This window comes from Fukomys damarensis, unplaced genomic scaffold, assembly GCF_012274545.1.
Source record: "Fukomys damarensis isolate Sample0158 unplaced genomic scaffold, DMR_v1.0_HiC HiC_scaffold_20, whole genome shotgun sequence".
Classification (NCBI taxonomy): Eukaryota; Metazoa; Chordata; class Mammalia; order Rodentia; family Bathyergidae; genus Fukomys; species Fukomys damarensis.
The window spans coordinates 10,862,189-10,880,217 of NW_022900932.1; the positions used below are offsets into that span (position 1 = coordinate 10,862,189).

Consider the following 18,029-nt stretch of genomic DNA (forward strand, 5'->3'; position numbering starts at 1 on the left):
GGAGCGTGTGAGGACCCAGGAGGGTCAGCAGCATCCGTGCTCATGGATGGATCAGTCTCATGTTAAATCAGCTTCAGTGAAATTTAAGGGCCTTCAGTCAGGATGGGAATTTAGGGCCCTGAGTGCCATACCTCAGGGTATGCTGTATGTCACACCTGGGCTGTCACCTTTGGCCTGCACTCAGGGGTGACAATATAGACAAGAACTGAGAGGCAGCAGGGGTGTCCATAATGTGTCCCCTAACCCAGGTACTACGGAAGGAAGTTTTGGCCTTGCTTAAAAATTAGTGGTGTTTGGATGGTTGGTTCCCAAGCCTTTTTCCTTTTCCTTTCTTTTCCCTGCTTTTTTATTTTTAAGAAGAATACACATATTTTAAAATAGCAAAATAATAAACTTTACTTAGGAAAAAGTATTACAGATTTGTCATTTAAAACACCAGCCTGGGCTACATAGTGAGTTCCAGGTCAGTCTCAATGGCATAGTGAGATCCTGTCTCAAAAATAAAATAAACAAACAAACAAACAAACAAAAAAACAGCATAGGAAAGGAGCTGGGGATTTAGCTCAGGGGTTCTACTGCCTGCCTCACAAGTACAAGGTCCTGAGTTTGATCCCTGGTACCAAAAACAAAAGCAAATAAAAAACAGCACAGGAAATCCCCACTTTAAATAAGAAGGCTGATGGTCAGGTTTGTAATATTTGAAAATAAACCAACTTTATTTGAAATCAGTTCATTCTGATCAAGACCAGGAAACAAATTTATAATTGCTCCAGAGTCATGAGGAAAGCACTCAGCTCTATCTTCATTAAAAGGCATTTTATATTCATTAAGGCTGGAAAGCAAGGCCTGTTATTTTATCACCACAGTTACAGGTCTCAGGGAAATCTAGTAACCATCATTCGGAGTGTATTTATTAAATGAATGCTTGTTCTTTTACAAAAGCTAGGCATCTCTTACTAAATCAGTTAACTCCTCAGCTTAGAAAATGGTACAACTAAGAGGCCAGGAAAAAAAAGGCAAATTCAAACATCAGCGGGATAATTTATATTTTAAATATATGCATAGTTAATATTGTGAAACCTCTAACTATATACAAAATGCCTTAGACGAATTAGATCTTTAAAACTGTGTTTTGCCAAAAATCAGATTGCATTAATAGAAATACAAGTTAGCCCAAACCTTCCACAGAGGCAATATTTCATTTACTTTTGGTTAGCACAGGGAATCAAATCTATTTCTTTAAAGAACATTAAATAAGATTATGGGCAGTTTGGGTCATATCGGATTAAGAGACTTGAGTCTCTGCAGCTAGGCTGGGGAGGGATACAGGGAAGGGAAAAGAGTGGTATTCGTGAGGGGACATGGACTGTGTGGTCTGAACAGGGGACAGCAGCAGATGCAAGGCCCGGGCCTGGGTGCAGAGGGGCTGGTGTCAGAACCGACTGGGTATTCATGCCTACATTCCCTTCTCTAATGGTTTCTTAAACTTCTTAATGTCATAAAGGACCTAAGAAAGTGACCCCCTGAGAACACTGAGCTTAGTTTTTAACCATGGGTTTCCAAGGAACAACACCAGCATTTTGTTGAGCTGGCCCCTGGCCCCTGAGGGTGGAGGTGAACACAGATGCAGCTACTGCAAGCCTGTTACTTCTAGACCCTTGGACAGACTGCCATAGTGATGATAAACTTGCTCCAGAGAGACCTTCCTGTCTCTGCCTCCTTCCCAATTCTGTGTGTAGGCCTTGCTGACTCGTGGAGCTCTTAGACCACCTGGGTCTGCTCCTTCTTGTGACTGCCCTAAGATGCTTGGTATTGTCAACTGCAGTGTGACCACTGAGTAGCACAGGCGCAATGAAGGGCTCCCTTGCTCCATCAGAGAATGGCCAGAAGACACTTCTGGTGTTGCAAGAAGATCAAGCCCCGCTCCTCTCTGGCACCAGCAGCTTGAGGAGGGAGGAGGTGGCCTTTCCTGGGAAGCTGAACTTGAGATCCTGTGGCCAAGCATCTGCCCCGTTTTTGCTGCTTTGCCTGCCACCAGGCGGCTAGAAGAGATTCGTACTCCTGTCTGTGATTCCAAATTCATCGGCATTTGCCTTCCTTTGTCAGGAGATAAAGGAACTGTGCTCTGGTTCAGTCAGGATTATATTGATCCAGCTCATCTTGCAGAGTTATTAAAACTGAATCCAACACTCCTCTCAGCCACATGCAGAGATAAGCTGTCCTGAGCAGGGGTGAATTCAACTCTGTAAGGCTGAGTTTGACTCTAGTTCTCAGCCTCTGCTCTGCCCCTCCGCCCAAAATGGAGATGTGAAAGCCAAAGGAGAGAAAAATACAAAAGAAAATACGACCTCAACACAAATGACGCCCTCTCTGAGCTGCCTAATGTATTCTCCGGGACCGATTATAGATTGTCTCCCCTGGGACTCTGAGCTGCAGAGTCCTTGGGACAAAAAGGGTCACACAGCATGGAGGATGCCATGGGGCAAGATTAAGGCCAGTGCCCAGAAGGGCCTGAGGGTTTGGACAAAAAAATCAGAAGGTGATATTACTAATAGTATTGTTATTTTACTTAGTGTGATGACATCAGGACTCTAATCTACAGTCAGTTAGTTGTATTATATACCTTACAGCTGAAACGAAAAGACATTTCTGAATCAAGCGTCTTCTCTCCATAACACCTGCCTGCCTTCAGAAGACTCATAGTGGCTCTATCATACCCCCTACTGTGCCTAATACTGCTGTTTCCGTGAGCTAACTCAGTCCCAGGAGGAGCGCCCAGGGACAACATTGACTTGGTTTGGCTCATTTGTTTCTAGACTTCATAGGTTCCAGGTATCGGGTCAGTCCCCAGGACCCAGCCACTTGGAAGTCATCTCACCACACTGCGGGTTCCGGGGAGGCTCGAGGATGCTAGGAACTCACTCTACTGAGAAGGCCTTCAGGATCCTTGTGCTCTTATCTCCAAGGCTGGTGTGGGATTTCTCTCTGCAGTGCCCAGGACAGCTGCCACCTACTTCCTTTTAGACGTCGTCGTCATGGGTGCAGAAGGCTTCTCTGGTGGGGGACAGGAATGTCCAGCTGACGGCATCCTCTTCTTCATGGGGGGCAGGAATATATCCCCCCACCCCACTCCCTGCCCCAGGTTTCATCGTGGGTCACTTTTTCTGTGGAGATTCCTGGGGTCAGTGCGTCAGATGAGTGTGTGGGTTGGGATTCATTGCTGTTTCTGTGTAAAGGACCTGGCCATCCTGTTCTCCCCAGCAGGGTGCTTTCCCTTGGGTCAGGAGGATCCTCGCCCTCCTCTCGGAGCACAGAGGGAGGGAGGGGTTGGGGAGGTTTCTTCACAGAGTTCCCCCAAGAGGAGCTGAGACTTAGTCCCTTTCTCTCTGTTTCCTCTGTGCAGGAGGAAGGCCAGGAGGTGACAGGCAGGGGAAAGGACTACGGAGGACAATGAGCAGGAACACCGCTGCCCTCTGTCATCTAGCAGTCTGGAAAGTTAATCCAGATGGGGACCTGTGTTTCTTCCAGTTCACACCCTATGGTTTCTGGGTCAGGATGGCCCATGACTTTCTGCAAAGATGTCCCACCACCATTCCACCTCTTCCATGGGCTGCCAGGGAACCTTGGGAGCACCAGCCCGCAGACCCATGGCCACGGGCAGCTCAGAGAGACCAGAAAGACATTTTTGGCCAGGTTTGGGGTGTTCACTATGAGGTTGGTAGTTAGTGACATCAGCAGTCCAAGGCTTAGATCGTGAGAGAGGAGCCAGTCTGACAATGACCAGGGGCACCGAGCCTCATAAAGAACTCCTTGGTCCACACCCATGCCCCCTCCACCCCACCCCTTCCTCACAGACCGGAAGCCACTTGGTGACCTGCAGTCAAGCCAGGCATGCGATCTCACCACACACCACTGCCGAATGTGCAAACCCATGACTATAGACCCCTGGGGCCTTTTGGCACCAACAGTGCTCCCCCTCCTCCCCTATGCCAGTCACCCAGTTTGGAACTGCACACCAGCTTCCTTCCTGATGCCTCGACAGGCGAAGGCCATGGTCGGCCGAGGGCGTGGATTGCCAGTATGTCTGGAGGGAGTTTGCAGTCCGGTCTTGGAGCAGCTGACAGCAAATATGTCCCCAGATGCCCAAAGCCAGGCCGGCTGGGGCCTCCCGGACCTTCTACCTTCCCTAGCAAGGGGCAGACTCACTCTAACTAGAGCAGCGTGGGTCCTTGGCCTTGCACGTCCGATATGGAGGAGCCGGTCTTGCACTTGCTGAAGCATCTGAGAGATGTTAGGACGTTGGTAGACCCCAGACCGACCCCAGATCCACTGGCCCAGACTCCGCTGGCAGGTGAGAGGCAGCTGTTTCTGTCCTCCCTGTCCACCAGCTTCATGGGCATCCAGACAGGGGACGCAGCCAACCTTCGAAGCTAGCAAGCAGTAGTTCCTGGGAGCCAGCAAGGGCGGCCTGATGAAGAGGTTCCAGAGGCAGCGAGGAAAAGGAATCTGTGGAGCCTGTGAAGCCGGTGCCCTGGGGGAGCAGCGTCCTCTGCAGCAGGCGGGCAGGGCGCTGCTCAGGACCGGCTGAGGCGCTTGGCGACGTCGGCGTAGGCCAGCTCGATCTCACTGTCTGCTGCGCAGGTATTGGTGAACTCGTCCCGGGCGTAAGCGTTTTTGAGGTACCGCCACAGGCCTGTCATCTCAGCGGGGAAGTCGTAGTTGCGGTATTTCTTGGCCACGATCTAAACAGAGAGATGAGACAGAGACAGGTAAAGGAGGAGGGACATCCTCAGGCGGTGTCCAGGGGCTGGCCCAGGGCGTGGGCACGGCCGGAGGACCCTGGCTGTGCCCCAAATGTTTGCAGTGTGGGGGCGGGGCTGTCTCCATGTTCTATTTGATATTTCCTGCGTCGATTTTATTTGTCCTTCAGGCTCCCGACCTGGGGATTTTTCCTTAGGAGATAGTCATGGACGCGGACAAAGGTTTAGCTACACTGTTAGGATCAAGGTATCCTGAATAGCAAAAAACGGTACAATACCAATGGCCAGGGATACATGAGTGGGTGGATAAATGCTAAGAACAATGGCACCTGCAGAGCTGTTGAAAGTGATCCTGCCCAGGAAGATCCAGTGGTCTAGAGAGCTCAAGACAGACTGTTACACTGAGCCTATTATATAGCGCTTTTATAGCCACAATTCTATTACGAGGGGCAGTGGCTGCCTTGAAGGTGAAACTGTGGCCGTTCCCATTCTTTTCTGCACAGGGCTTTCTTATAAGAAATCCTCTCAGGGCTGGGGGTTTAGCTCAGTGTTTCTGCTGCCTGCCTCACAAGCTCAAGGTCCGGAGTTCAATCCCCCATACCAAATAATAATAATAATAATAATTAATCATAATAATAAATCCCCTGGGCTGGGGATTTAGCTCAATTGCACCGCACCTGCCTCACAAGAGCAAGGTCCTGAGTTCGATCCCTGGTACTGGAAAAAAATAAAAAATAAAAAGAAACTCCCTCAGTTACAATGACGAGCTTGGATGGCCCCCAGGGAGCCCCCTGCAATATCTAGTGTCCAGTGTAGAGGAGGCCAGTGACCAAAGGTGACAGAACCAGAGTTCTGTGATGAGGGTGGGAGGGAATGGAAGTCACCCCCATGCCAGGCCCACAGCCCCCCTCAGTTCCCTGTGGGATGCCGCTGCCCCGGTCTGCCCATGCCTTTGAGAGGCATCTGCTTTCCCTCTAGGGCAAACCCGTGGGGAAGATGTCGTCCCGGCATGCAAGAGCCAGCTATGGAAGGGGCCCTGGAAAACGAGCCGTCCAGTCACACGTTCTTCATGGGTCGATGGCGCAGCCTGAAATGTGTCCGTGTGGGGATTTTATTTTCAGGGCTTTTTTATTTTTCCAGTTCTGGGGATCGAACCCAGGGTCCTGTGCGTGCTGGGAGAATGCCCAAGTTCTCAAAGGACAAACCGTAGCTTGAGAAGTGAGGAAGGAGATGAAGGCATCTGTTTGGGTTTGGGTTTGGGTCTCTCTCCCTAGTTGTTTCAGGGGGACACGGTCACTGTGCTGGGCCAGGCCAGGCCAGGAGACTCCCTCCTTGCCACGCTGGATACCTGCTGCCTTCTGGAACAGAAGGGATACCTGGCCACTCAGGTCCTTGGCCAGGGCCAGGCCACACGCAGCTGTGACGCGCAGCAGGGACGTCCATGCTCACATGAGCTTTCATAGGAAAACAGCTCCCACAGCCCAGATTAAGTTTTGGCATCTGAGGCCAAACTGGAGGCCGTGCAGCTCCCCTTCTGCTCTTGAGCACCCAGAGAAGTTTGCCAGGCCCCGGATCTGATAAGTGGAATCAGAAGGAGAAACAGAAGGAGACAGCGGCAGGGCCCAGCGCCCTTCCTCCCAGCCATCCTCGTCCCGTCTCCCAGCTCCAGGGAGCAGTCCGCTGAAGTCCTCCAAGGACAGCATTCACTTGGCCATTTGCAGCTGGAAGGAGCCAGAGGAATCACAGGCTGGCGCACCCGGCTGGGAGAGCCTTTTGTTTGCCTGATTCAAGCAATGATTCTTAAGTGTGTGGTTAGTATGTATCGAAGCTCGGGAGGAGGAAGAGGAGAAAGGAAGAGGAGAGATGGACTCTGCGCTCTTCCTTCCAGTGTGGGAAAAGTGACATCCCTGGGGTACAACGTGTCCCCCGCAGAAGGGAGAAGAAAGCACACTCTGGGGAGTGAGGCACGCACTGGTGAATAACCCCACAGTGACCTCACTTGGCTTCTCCTGCAAGCGACCACTGGCTTGGCTCTGAGCCCAAAGAGTCCTCCTAGTAATGATTGTGTTTGCTCAACCGTGAGTTCCTGTCTCTGATCGAGGCCAGAAACACCAGTGGCATACCCGGCTGTGTGATATCCGCCAAGCTGGGGTGGGCTCTGAGCGGGAGAGAATCTACATTTGCAGCTCAGGACTATGGTTGGGGAATGGTAGGCACAAACCCCACCCATGGGTAGTGAGGTCTAGTTCTTCTCGGTGAAGGGTAGAAAGAAACTGGGGATAGTAGCATCAGAGAAGGCTGTGGCAGGCGTGCTCCTTTGGAGGCTTTGGCCACAACTTCTTCAGAGACGCGAAGGAGGGTAAGTGTCCTGTGTTGCTCTTAAGGATGGAGGGCAGCAGGGAATACACGTGGGACGCCCACAGGGAAAGGTGACTGCAGCAATCAGAGCTGTGCCAAATGGTAAGGCTAGCAGGGGATTTAGTTCAGTGGTTCCGGCGACTGCTTCTCAAGCGAAAGGGCCTGAGTTCGATCCCCGGTACAAAAACAAAAACAAACAAACAAAAAAACCCAAAACAAGTGATAAGGCCAGGTCATTCAGCACAGGGTCCCCAGCACCAAGAAACATGCCACCGCAGCAGGAAGCTGACCAGTTTGGATCTGGGGACTGATTTGAAATTCCCTTCTTTCTGACTCTCAGATTGCTGCATCACTAATGGTCTGCAGGGGTCCCCATCCCTTGCTCCTGCAGCCTCCATCGGTGCAGCCGAGTGTGAGGAAGAGGATGGTGTCTCCCAGGGAGCCACTACAGGGTCTGTGCACCAAGGACACGGATGGGAGCGTGGGGCTGCACCAATGGATATGTGGGCTATGGCAGGTGCAGCTCCAGGAAGGGGCCGCTGGGGTTCTCTGACTGCACCCAGTGCGCACTCCTATATTCGGAGCCCCTGCAATATCCACATCACCTCTTTTTCTATGCAACTCTAGAATGAGCCATATCCACACCTTTAATAAACACTGACAAGCTCAGAGAGGCCGACAGCCAGTGAGCAGGGGCTCCCAGCGCTGGACCACATGTGGCACTACCCCGAATCACCCCCGTGGCCCGAGCTCTCTTACCTTGACCACATGCAGCTTGGGCAGCAGGTTGCAGTCTGCCAGGGTCAGCTCATCTCCATCCAGGAACTTGCGCCGGGACCCCCTGTTGCTGTCCCCGCATGTGTCGGTGTTGATCTCCTCGGGCAGGGGGTTGCTCAGGTAGTCATCCAGCTTCCTCAGGGTCTTGGTCAGGCCCCGCTCTAGGGCTGATGGGCAGAGCAAAGGAAGGGAACTTAGTCTACTCTCTCAGTCCTGCACTGGGACACAGGGACCCCAGAGAAGGGCAGCTAATCTGGCTTCTTGCCCTCCAGCCTCTGCCAGCTCACCACCCATGCAGGACATCTGGGAGCCATCCAGGGGGACCGCACGAGGTGTCCTATTGCCAGGACATGCTAACCAGAGCATGTGATGAGCACACACCAGGCCTGGAACACAACAGAAGCGCAGCCCTTGAGATTCCTACCACAAGTTTATAGTGCTTACTGTGTGCAGGTGCTAGCATGCTCAACTTTTACATTAGTTGGCCTTTCTCCATTTTATACATATTCTACAGTAAGCCCGCATGTTAATTGTGTAGAGAGAAAGGTGATTAAACAATAGAAATGTCTAGAAGTCCTGGAACAGAGACAGGACCTGATCCTGGGGAAGCAGTCACTGTGGCTAACTCAACACCGGAGGGGCAGGGGACACCTCCAGTAGGCGGAGCAAAGGCAGCCCTCAGAAAAGCCGTGGGTGCCCACCTGGGAGGCAGCCCGCAGCTTACTCTAGGGCCCATTGCTGCAACTCAGGGGTGTCCCCCAGGTTAGGGCCAGTGCCGCAGGCAGCGGTGTCACTGTAAGTGCGCAATCCCAGCTGCTCAGAGCCTTGCTGGGGACGGAGCCCAAAGAATGAACGCCCACGGAAGACGGGGTGGCAGGAGACTGTCACTGTCTTGCCCCCATGTGTACCTATCGAACAATTCACTTAAATACGGGAGCTGAACAAAGCCACCAGAGGACAGCGTGGGACATCACCACCAGCCCGAGTCCTTGCACCAGGAACCACAGAGTCCATTCCAATCACCAGACTCTGTCCTAGAACCCTCCCATCCTGGCACAGGGTGCAGCTGGGTCCCAAGCCACTGCACCTCTGGCACCAGCCTCGTCCCCGAGAGAGCTGTGTCCCCAGGCTCTGGTGGAGCTCAACATCAGTGCCGGGGCACAGGCCAGGCACGGCGCAGGGGCGTCACCCTCAGAAGCAGAAGCCAGGCAGTGAGAGAACTGCAGCGTGGCTCACGTCCCCCAAGAGGTGCCCTCCCAGCCACTTCTCACAGCCGCGCCTGCCTTTCAGCAGACGCCTCCTCTTGATAGAGACAATGGAACAACCCCAGCCCAAGATGAATCAATTGAACCCTTACTGGAACATCTCCAGCCGGCTGGAGGCGGGGCATGGTTTCTCAATGCTCCCTTCTCCCTGGGGTGGCATTGACCGTGCGTGGCCTCATCTGCTTCGTGTTTCCAGTCTGGGGGAACCGAGTGAGCTGCCTTGGAAAATGCTGTGTGCGCTTAGTGGTCGTCTAGACTGCGATAGAATCAGTAGGCGCTCGCGCGAGGGTGGGAACCAGGCGAGACAATATGCATTGTGCGTCTCCCCGAAGCTCTGGGGGCTTGCACTGGACTTGTTTGTTACTCAAATCCTCTACTCTTTCCAGTTACAAAGACAATAGCAAAGTCCTGATTATAAAAGGAAAGAGAAAAATTAAATTAAAGAGAGGGCCTGTTGAATTTGGCCAACTGACCCCATCCTGGGGATGTGAAGAGAGGGGAAGGAAAAGAAGACATTGCAAGTTCTAACTCCAGACGTCCCTGGACCACCTGAGCAGCCACAGCACTTGTCTCTGCCCATGAAACTTGGCGACAGAGCCTAAAACCATGACCGGAGTTGTGGCTCATTCTGGAACCCATCTTACTGCCCTCTCTGGTGGTCCCTGGAGGCGGAAGGGGGCCTCACTTGGGGATGGGCACAGTTGCTGCTGTGGGGCTCATGCCTTGTGATGTACCAAGTTGGTGTCCTGTGTCCTCCTTGCACAAGTGTAATTTTGTCTGGCATGTGAAGGTTGGGGCTGGTGGTGACCACAGTAGAAAGAAGCGGGGCTGAGGCAGCGGGAAGGGGCCGTGGGCCCAGAGCTTGCCTGGGCTTAGATTCTGAGGGGACTCACTGTGACGGTGCCAGGTGTCAGTGTGAAGGTCCCTGCATTGCACGGGGCCCTTCCAAGGCCTTGGACCTGAATTTTTAAATCCCTTATTTGTGCTTATTACGTTGGCCTCACCAGTCCTGCCAGTCCTGACACCGAGGGTGACCGCTGTTAAGCTCCTCAATTCACTGAGCTTCTCTTCTCTCCCTGCGATAGGAAATTAAGATCTCTAAACCCTCATTCAGCCTCCTTGAGGATTAACTCTGATGACGCAGGGTGAGTGACTGACACGGGGCCCCTCCTGTCCCAGGACACCGTTGATGGTGTCATCGCTCTTGCATTCCCCAAAGCGCCATCACCCTGCTCTCTGCCCAACTCCTGGTCAGTGTGTTCCTGAAACTTCCCAGGGGTGACAGAGAATGGCACTAGCTCAGAGGGGGAACAACCATGTCCTGAAGCATTGCTCCCTTTCCTTGTTTAACGTACACCCATTACCCTGTCCCTCAAGGTCCCCTGGTTGCCTTCTCAGTGAAAAGCTGCATTGACAGCCACTCCATGACCGCGTGCCAAAACACGGCCAAGACACTGCCACCCAATGACACAGGGCAGCACCCATACATTTTCTGCCAGCTCCCCCCACCACCTGCTCACTCATCCCTTGGTGCTGGGCTCAGGCTGGGAGTCTTGACGAATGATCTGTTTGGCCCTGGTCAGGAAATTTCACGTTGACCTTTCTGCTCTGGAAGGAGTGAGGCAGAGGTGAAAGAAACTAGAGGGACCAGGAGATGCTAATTCCTTTCCTGTTTGTATTTGAAGCTCTCCCTCCAAAAGACATCCCCAGGCAAACACAGACCACATCGAGAGAGCTGGGCAGGCACCCCAAGACCCAGGGTCCTTCCATCCCGGGGCTTGACGATGCACAGTCCCTTAGCTGCTTTCTTCCTACTCTGAGTCTGCTCCCCATCAAGATTTAGTCTGTACCACACACAAACGCGCCGGGTAAAATATGCGATGAGGAAACAGGGGGAATAGTTCATAAATATTCTCAGCCATATGCAAACAATCTCAAATTTATTTTTCTCTTTTTTTTTAAGGAGGAAAAAAAAAATCCACCCATTCCATGATCACTTCCAGATTCATTGAGGTTGATATTACATAAGACCTAATATTGTTTTCTCGTCGCAGAGAAATAATGACTTGGAAACGGCAATTTGAGCTAGGAAAATAATATAGTCTTACCAGGGAATGGAGGCTGTGTGGGGACCGGGGAGCCAAGATGCTAAGCTGGCCTCCAACAAGGTCCTGCCAGCAGGCACGGTGCCTGGGTTGGCTGGCAGCTGGGTGCAGCACCAGAAACACAAGGTCACCAGGACCCCAGGGGCTCAAAGCCTGCATGGTGAGGGACAGATGTCACAGGGTTGTGGGTTACTGCATGGCTTCTCTGTAGGAGCCAAAGCTCACCTCTGACCTCTCTGCAGCAGGACGAGTGTCTGTTCCACTGTCCCCCTAAGGGAAAGGTCCCCGTCACCACTGAGACAACCCCCCCATCCTGTGTCTGTCATGGCTCCTGCCAGCCTCCTTCCCCAGCACTTGCTGAATCTCAGAGGGGACCCTGGGAGTGGGTAGCTGCTCAGATGGGAGCTGTGACAGCCTCCTTGAGCAGGAGGAGAAACCAAGTCTCCAACTACCCAGGGAACACTCCCTTGTGCAAGCATACACCCAGCTGGGCCCTTAAACACCAAACTACTCCCGGGTGTCCAGTGGAAATGTGCCCTATTCAGTCTTCAGCTTCCTCCTTCCAGGCTCCCGTGCCCTGCACGGTAGGGAACAACAGCTTTCATTCAGTGAGTTCTGGACGGTAACCCAGTCTGATGTCATAATCCAAACAGTCCCTCCGTGGTGCTCTCCATCTATTTTGCATAAAAGTGCTGAGTTTTGCAGCAACCTGCCTGTCCCTGCTCTTTCCACTTCGTCGCTGGGGTGGGGTGGGGACAGAGTTGCTGTGACTTGGTGCACTGGGGAAGTGAGGGTGCTGCAGTCCATGAGCTGGGAGGCCCTGGGAGCCCGGATTCCTTGCAGTAGGAAGGGGATGTTGGCCCCCTCCAAGCCCTGGAAAAATACCCAAGCAAAGCAGGGCACGGGGTTCCCAGCCCCTCTCCTGTCATCTCTCCCCAAGTCCCCTGAGCGGAAAGGGTGGCTTCCCTATGCCAGGCCGCCCACAAAGCCCAGAGCCCCAGCCTCCTGGCTGGGGACACAGGCAGTGTGCTCGGTTCTCGGAACACTGAGTCCTGAGCAGGGACCCTCGATGGATGAAGAGAGGCAGATCCAAGGATTTAGGAAATCCCGACAGTAGCTACTCTCCGGTTGGAAATACAAGCTGGTCTGTCAAAAGCTGAAGAGTGAATGGCCTTTCTCTATCCCGATCCCATCTATACTCTGAAGCGCAAGTCCACCCGTAGCTGATAGATGGCCGGGATGATGTAGAATCCATACTTAGGTGAAGAGAAACATGCTTTCAAAATGTTAGTCCCGTTCTGTGAGTCTGGAACAATACTAGGATTGAAAGGCAGGGCTGCCGAATTCCCAAATTTACGCTTCTACTCCATGAGAGACCACTTCTGGGTGCCAAGGGACGTCCTACCGTTCCTTGGTGTCCCCATGCCAGACATGCACTGTCCTTGTACACCTCACTTCCCTGGGGACAGAGGTCAGCGCCCCCCTGTGATCTGCTTCCCAGCTAATTTGATAGCATATTTGCTTTTAGCTATGAACACTTGACTTGAGACAGAATTCTTGGAACTGTCGGTGACAAGCTTGAGTCTAGAAGGGGCTCTCTCCGAGTGGAGGGACTGCCTGGGCCTGCACGTGGCTTCTCAGCAGCAAGTGCTAACTCTGCCCATGCCTGGGGCGGCTGCTGCCACCGGTGTGTGACACCGTGGGACAAAAAGTAAGAGATCCACGTGGATTTTGCCTAGGATGAAGGAAACAACTTCTGAGACACCTGGAGCATGACCTGAGATTTCTGCTTTGCAGTCTTGTATGAGTTCATGTGGCTGTAACCAAAGCGTATTAGAAAGGAGAGGAAAAAGCAGCCGTGTTTCCAGGGAGATTGGCACAGCAGGGACTTCTCTGCCCGTCACACACTCATGGCCACAGCTTGCTGGCTCCCGATGACTAAAATTATGAATGCTAAACCGAATGGAACGGAAACCCCACAAGGAAGACTTCTGCCCCTTCACCCTTATGGGGGGAGAAGCTTTTCTGCCCAGCTGTGAGAAAGGAGGGGAGACTTCAAGAGGGGGGCACAGACCCCCAGAAGAGGGGTGCAGAAGCCATGAGTGGGGGGGTGCCGGCCAAGCAAGGAGAGACTTCTGCTTAGGGTACAGACGGCCTCTCCACCGACCTTTCCCAAGCTCTGCGTGAAACCTCCTGAAGAATAATATTTTGAGTTAGCTCAATGAGTCTGCTTATATTTGGTTTAGGTTCGGAAGAATAATACCAAGCAGCAAGAGCGGACACAACACACACACACACACACACACACACACACACACACACACACGCGCACACTCACATACACACGTGCATGCACACAATTTTTTTTTAAAAAAAGGACAAGAACCTTTAGCAATTATTTGGCTATTGTGGTAAAAAATTTAGGGTCACTTTGCTATGCCCTTCATAGGACTTATTTCTCAAGTATGTTGGGAGGACTGGACAAGAGAGACAAATTCCAGGTCCACCTAAGATTCTGAATCTCCTAAATGCCACAGTAAATTTGAAGAGAAAGATGATCACACAGCCTTCAAATTTATGCTTCTTTTTGGATCTTGCAATCTGTACCAGGCAAGCGCCTCACAAGTTTATTTATGGGGTGGGAAAGGAATTAGGGTGCCTGCCACTCCTGACACGGGGTGGTGGCGCCCTCTGCTGATTCCTCTGTGGCTACTGCAGGAACCCATGCGTGTGTTTTCTATTAGCTTTCCCAGAAACTCATAAATAGTTGTAAAATCCATTGTGCTAATAGAAAGGAGGACATAAATACTGACTGGAGCTATTACTGCCACTCATACTTTATGTAGCCTACTGAATCAGGCTGAAGTCTATGGGATTTTTATGGTTACTTTACAACAGGTTATTTTTAGGCATCAAGATCCACATTAGGTTTAATGCAGATGTTTGGGACAGTCTAACTTCTTGGTTCCCCGTCCCGGCACGTAGACCCAGAGCGGTCTCAACCCTCCTCCCCTAGAACACTTAGGCCAAAATGATTGAACCACATCTTGTCTTTCTGCATCCTCCAGTGCGTTCACAGAAAAGCCGTTTGCAAATTTAAAAACTGCCACTCTGCCCACCGCAATTTAAGTTTAAATATCTCCTGGCTCGGTTTACTCCTGAGACTGTTGTGTGCACATTCCCTCCCATTGGCTGGTCTTTCATTTGTCAGCTGGGCACCCGTTCCGCGCCCCAGGGAGATCACAGCTCCTACCGTTGCTGGGAAGGGTGACCACGTCAGTGCCTGCAGAGGGCCGCAGGGGCCCCAGGTGGGCAGCGGGCACAGTTGGGCACCCCCAGCCACCGCTGCATGGACTGCAGTTTAGACGTGGCGGTCCTGGCGGGGCGTTTTAGTTGCAGACTTTTTCTCCACAAGTCTTAGGTCTTCAACAGTTGGAAGGTGGAGGGTAGCAGAATAAATGTAATGTGCAATCTTATACTTTGTCAAGCCCAAAAGAGAATCTGAAATAGCGTTGTTTTTTTTTTTATTTGTTTTGTTGTGTTTCGCACAGCTACATCAGATATTTTCACCATAGGGGGAAAATACCTTAACTTGAAAGTGAATTATATGCAAGAATCCACTCTCCTCTTTGGTACTAATAGAAAACAGAACTCATTATTTTTTTCAGGGTAGCAATGTGCCCGGTGAAAATTACCTATCTTCCCAGACTTTTGGGTAAAGGACCGTGAATGACCAAGCTCTGCCTAATACAATGCAAGTAGAAATGTATCAGTGGAGTCCAGGGTGTAATTCAGTGCTAAAGCAGCTGTCTAGCATGCTTGAGGCCTTCGGTTCAACTGCCAGCAAAACAAAAAAGAAAAAGCTGAAAAGAGTATGAATGGACTCCTGGGCAGATAAGGTAGATGTCACTGCCTGGAACTCAGGTGTAATGTCTGGAGGTAAAGCAACCATCTTGTGACATGGGGATAAAAGTTGCACGGTGAAGATGAAGAATTGGGAGCTCTCAGAACCTGGGGTCCTGACTTCTTTAAGCAACTATATTTGCCTAGAATTATGCTTTCTGGGCTGGTAGCAATGTAAGAAAATCAAACTCCTATTAAGAAGTAAACATTTATCAAGAATGATAAGAACATGGCATGGTGCACAGTAAAATGCTTTATAGGTTTTGGTTTTGCTGAGTAAAATGAGTATTTGCTTTAGCCACTGTGATCAGGTTTCTGTTATTTAGAAGGACCCCTAGCCTTTGCTGATGCACAGAGGCATGGCCAGTACAACCTTATTCCCCTTTTACTCCAGTGGCTTGCACAGGGCCTGGTAGTAGGCTCTCACTGAGCTATTCAGGGGATCTGGGGAGAAAGGAGTCCCAAATCATGGGACTCTGCATGCCCCTTTGTGCTTTGGTGCCTGCTCTGTAAGGCCCTTTTCTTTAATAAGGACAGTGCTTGGTCTCTTGGGACCGGTGGAGGGGTCCACGTGTGTCGCCTGCGATCCCCTCTTGCAGGTCTGTCATCAGGGCCAAAAGAGGAGCCAGTGACACACACTTGTCTGCGGGAAGGCGCAGAACAGGGGCAGGGCCGGCTCTGGGATGTCTCCCATGCAATCCAAAGGTGTGACTGGAACGGCTGGACCAGGGCACCATGTGGAGAAAATGCCCTCCTTGGCTTGGTGACGACTCTTCTGCCATCTCTGGGTGAAGGGACAGGCCGGGTGGGAGCATGGTAAAGTATTTCAGAGAGGGTCTTTCATTCACTTGAAATGTTCCCCGTGTACCTGCCCTGGGTGGGGCGCTGAGCAGGACTCTGGGGACAAGGACAAGGGGTAAGACCAGAACAGCTCCTCCCAGCACCACTGGCAGCTTCGAAGTCCCCAGAGTGGCTCCTGAGCCTGCCCAGACCCACGGTCCCCATGTCTGCTCTGGAACAGCAGCCTGTGGGGGCCCAGAATGTGCTGCCCAAAATACAAAGCATGGTTGTTCTGAAGAAGACAATTAAGAAGCAGCAGCAGGAGAGAGGGAGGGAGAGAGAGAGGGAGAGAGAGAGAGAGAGAGAGAGAGAGACAGAGAGAGAGAGAGAGAGAGAGCCTGTCTCCCTTGTGTGGCTGGAAGCAGAGCGCAGATTCACCACAACAGGAGGACCAAAGGTTGCTGCTCACCCACGACAGGTCATAGGCCTAGAGGTGGCCCTGGAAGAATCCGCACTGACAAGTGTCCCTAGCCAGCCTCTCCATCACTCAATTGTCTGCCCACAACTTGCTGCCCACAGCCTCAAAGTTCTTTGTCTATGTCACCTCACTGCAAATGCTGTCTTTTGCTGAAGATGCCGTGGTAGCAGGGATTCAAGGGCACCCGGAGAACGACCCGGGCCTTGGGCGTCTCCCAAGGGCAGATGAAAGGCACACGTGCGCTGGCTTCCACTTGTTCTCTCATTAATCGCCCAGGTCCATATAGACCACTGATGGCAAACCTTTTAGGGCTTCCAGTGACACAAACAGCCTGCCGTGGCACTCGTGCCACAGGTTCGCCACTACTGATACAGGCTATTCCAGCCTCCAGCCCCAGGGATTCAGAAAACAAGCTCCAGCAAACGAGCTGAACACCAGCAGAGCTACATCACACTGAGGTCCCAAACTTGCGGCATCCACAGCTCATGACACTCCGTGGGTCACCCCCACACAGACAGAGGGAGCTATCCGGCACCCCTGAGAAGAGTCTCAAAGAAAGCCAGGGTTTTTATCAACATCCGGACAGCACCTTTTCCCCCAACAAATCATCCTCTCTATGCTGCCATTAAATTCCAAATAACAGACCAAATTCAGCTCCTGATTTAACCTCTGATGCTTTAGTCATAGCTATTTGTAGCCGAGGGCCTTTCAAGAGCCAAGGAATGCCTGGTGTGTCCATCCTGGCTCCACCGCTGGCCCCAGTGTTCCAGCCTCCGTGTGTCCTTGTATGGAGCGGAGACGATGCCACCCGTCCTGTCGGACAGCAGTGACGCGTGTGACCGGGAAGGCACACGGAGAGCGGGATTGTGTATGAGACAGTCCAGGAGACCAGCTGGATTTCACACACTGTCAAGCTCTGCTCGCATGGGGGTGCTCTGTGGGAACGGGGAGGGCTCCTCGTACACGCTGATGTCTCTGAACCATTCATTCCCCCTGCAGAGTCACAGGAGCGCAGGAGGACCTTTCCCCAAAGCTACATCCAGCTCACAGTACAGTCCACGGGCTGAGCTGACTATGACAGTCAGGACTCGCACACAAGCACTGGCACACACAGGCGGTCGTGGTCCTGACTCCTCTGTGCCCACCGTGAAGCTGCGAGGGCCGCAGCTGGGCACCACCCCTGACAGAACTTTGCACGCCAGCCTCTTTCCTGCTCCAGATTGTCGAAGTGTGAACCTGCTCGTCTAAGAGTGTGTGACGGCCTTTGCCAGTCCATGGTGACATCGGCACACACACACCAAGTGTGTGCTCGCTTGGGAGCCTGAGAAACACATTAGCCCGCAGTGCTCACTGCACAAAGACAAGGTGTCGGTTGTGCTGGACGGGGTGGAGGTGGCCAGAGGGGAGAGAGTGTTTAGCTTGTGCGCTAATGGCTCGTTTAATGCTCCTTTATCCCCTGGTGCTGAGCTGAGGCCAGGCCAGGCCAGGCCAGAGGCCCACATTCTGCTCAGACGGGGAAATTCCGCCCGTGGAAGGGTGTTGGTGGTCTCCGCTCCTCCCGCCTGCAGCCCACACAGCAGAGCTCCCCTAATGAATGAGCCCA

General features: G+C 52.2%; 1 protein-coding gene across 3 annotated transcripts in view; it reads right to left on the minus strand.

Annotated features, from left to right (window-relative positions):
* Positions 1-655: 655 nt before the first annotated feature.
* Clic5 (chloride intracellular channel 5) overlaps positions 656-18,029 on the minus strand; it is a 62,936-nt gene continuing 45,562 nt past the window's right edge. For all 3 annotated transcript variants that reach the window (XM_010617751.3, XM_010617753.3, XM_010617752.3), the window contains exons 5-6: positions 7,878-8,062; positions 656-4,742 (exon numbers count right to left, since the gene is read on the minus strand). In XM_010617751.3, the coding sequence (XP_010616053.1) occupies positions 4,575-4,742; positions 7,878-8,062 (353 nt within the window). In that variant the 3' untranslated portion in view covers positions 656-4,574. The remainder of the gene's footprint in view (positions 4,743-7,877; positions 8,063-18,029) is intronic.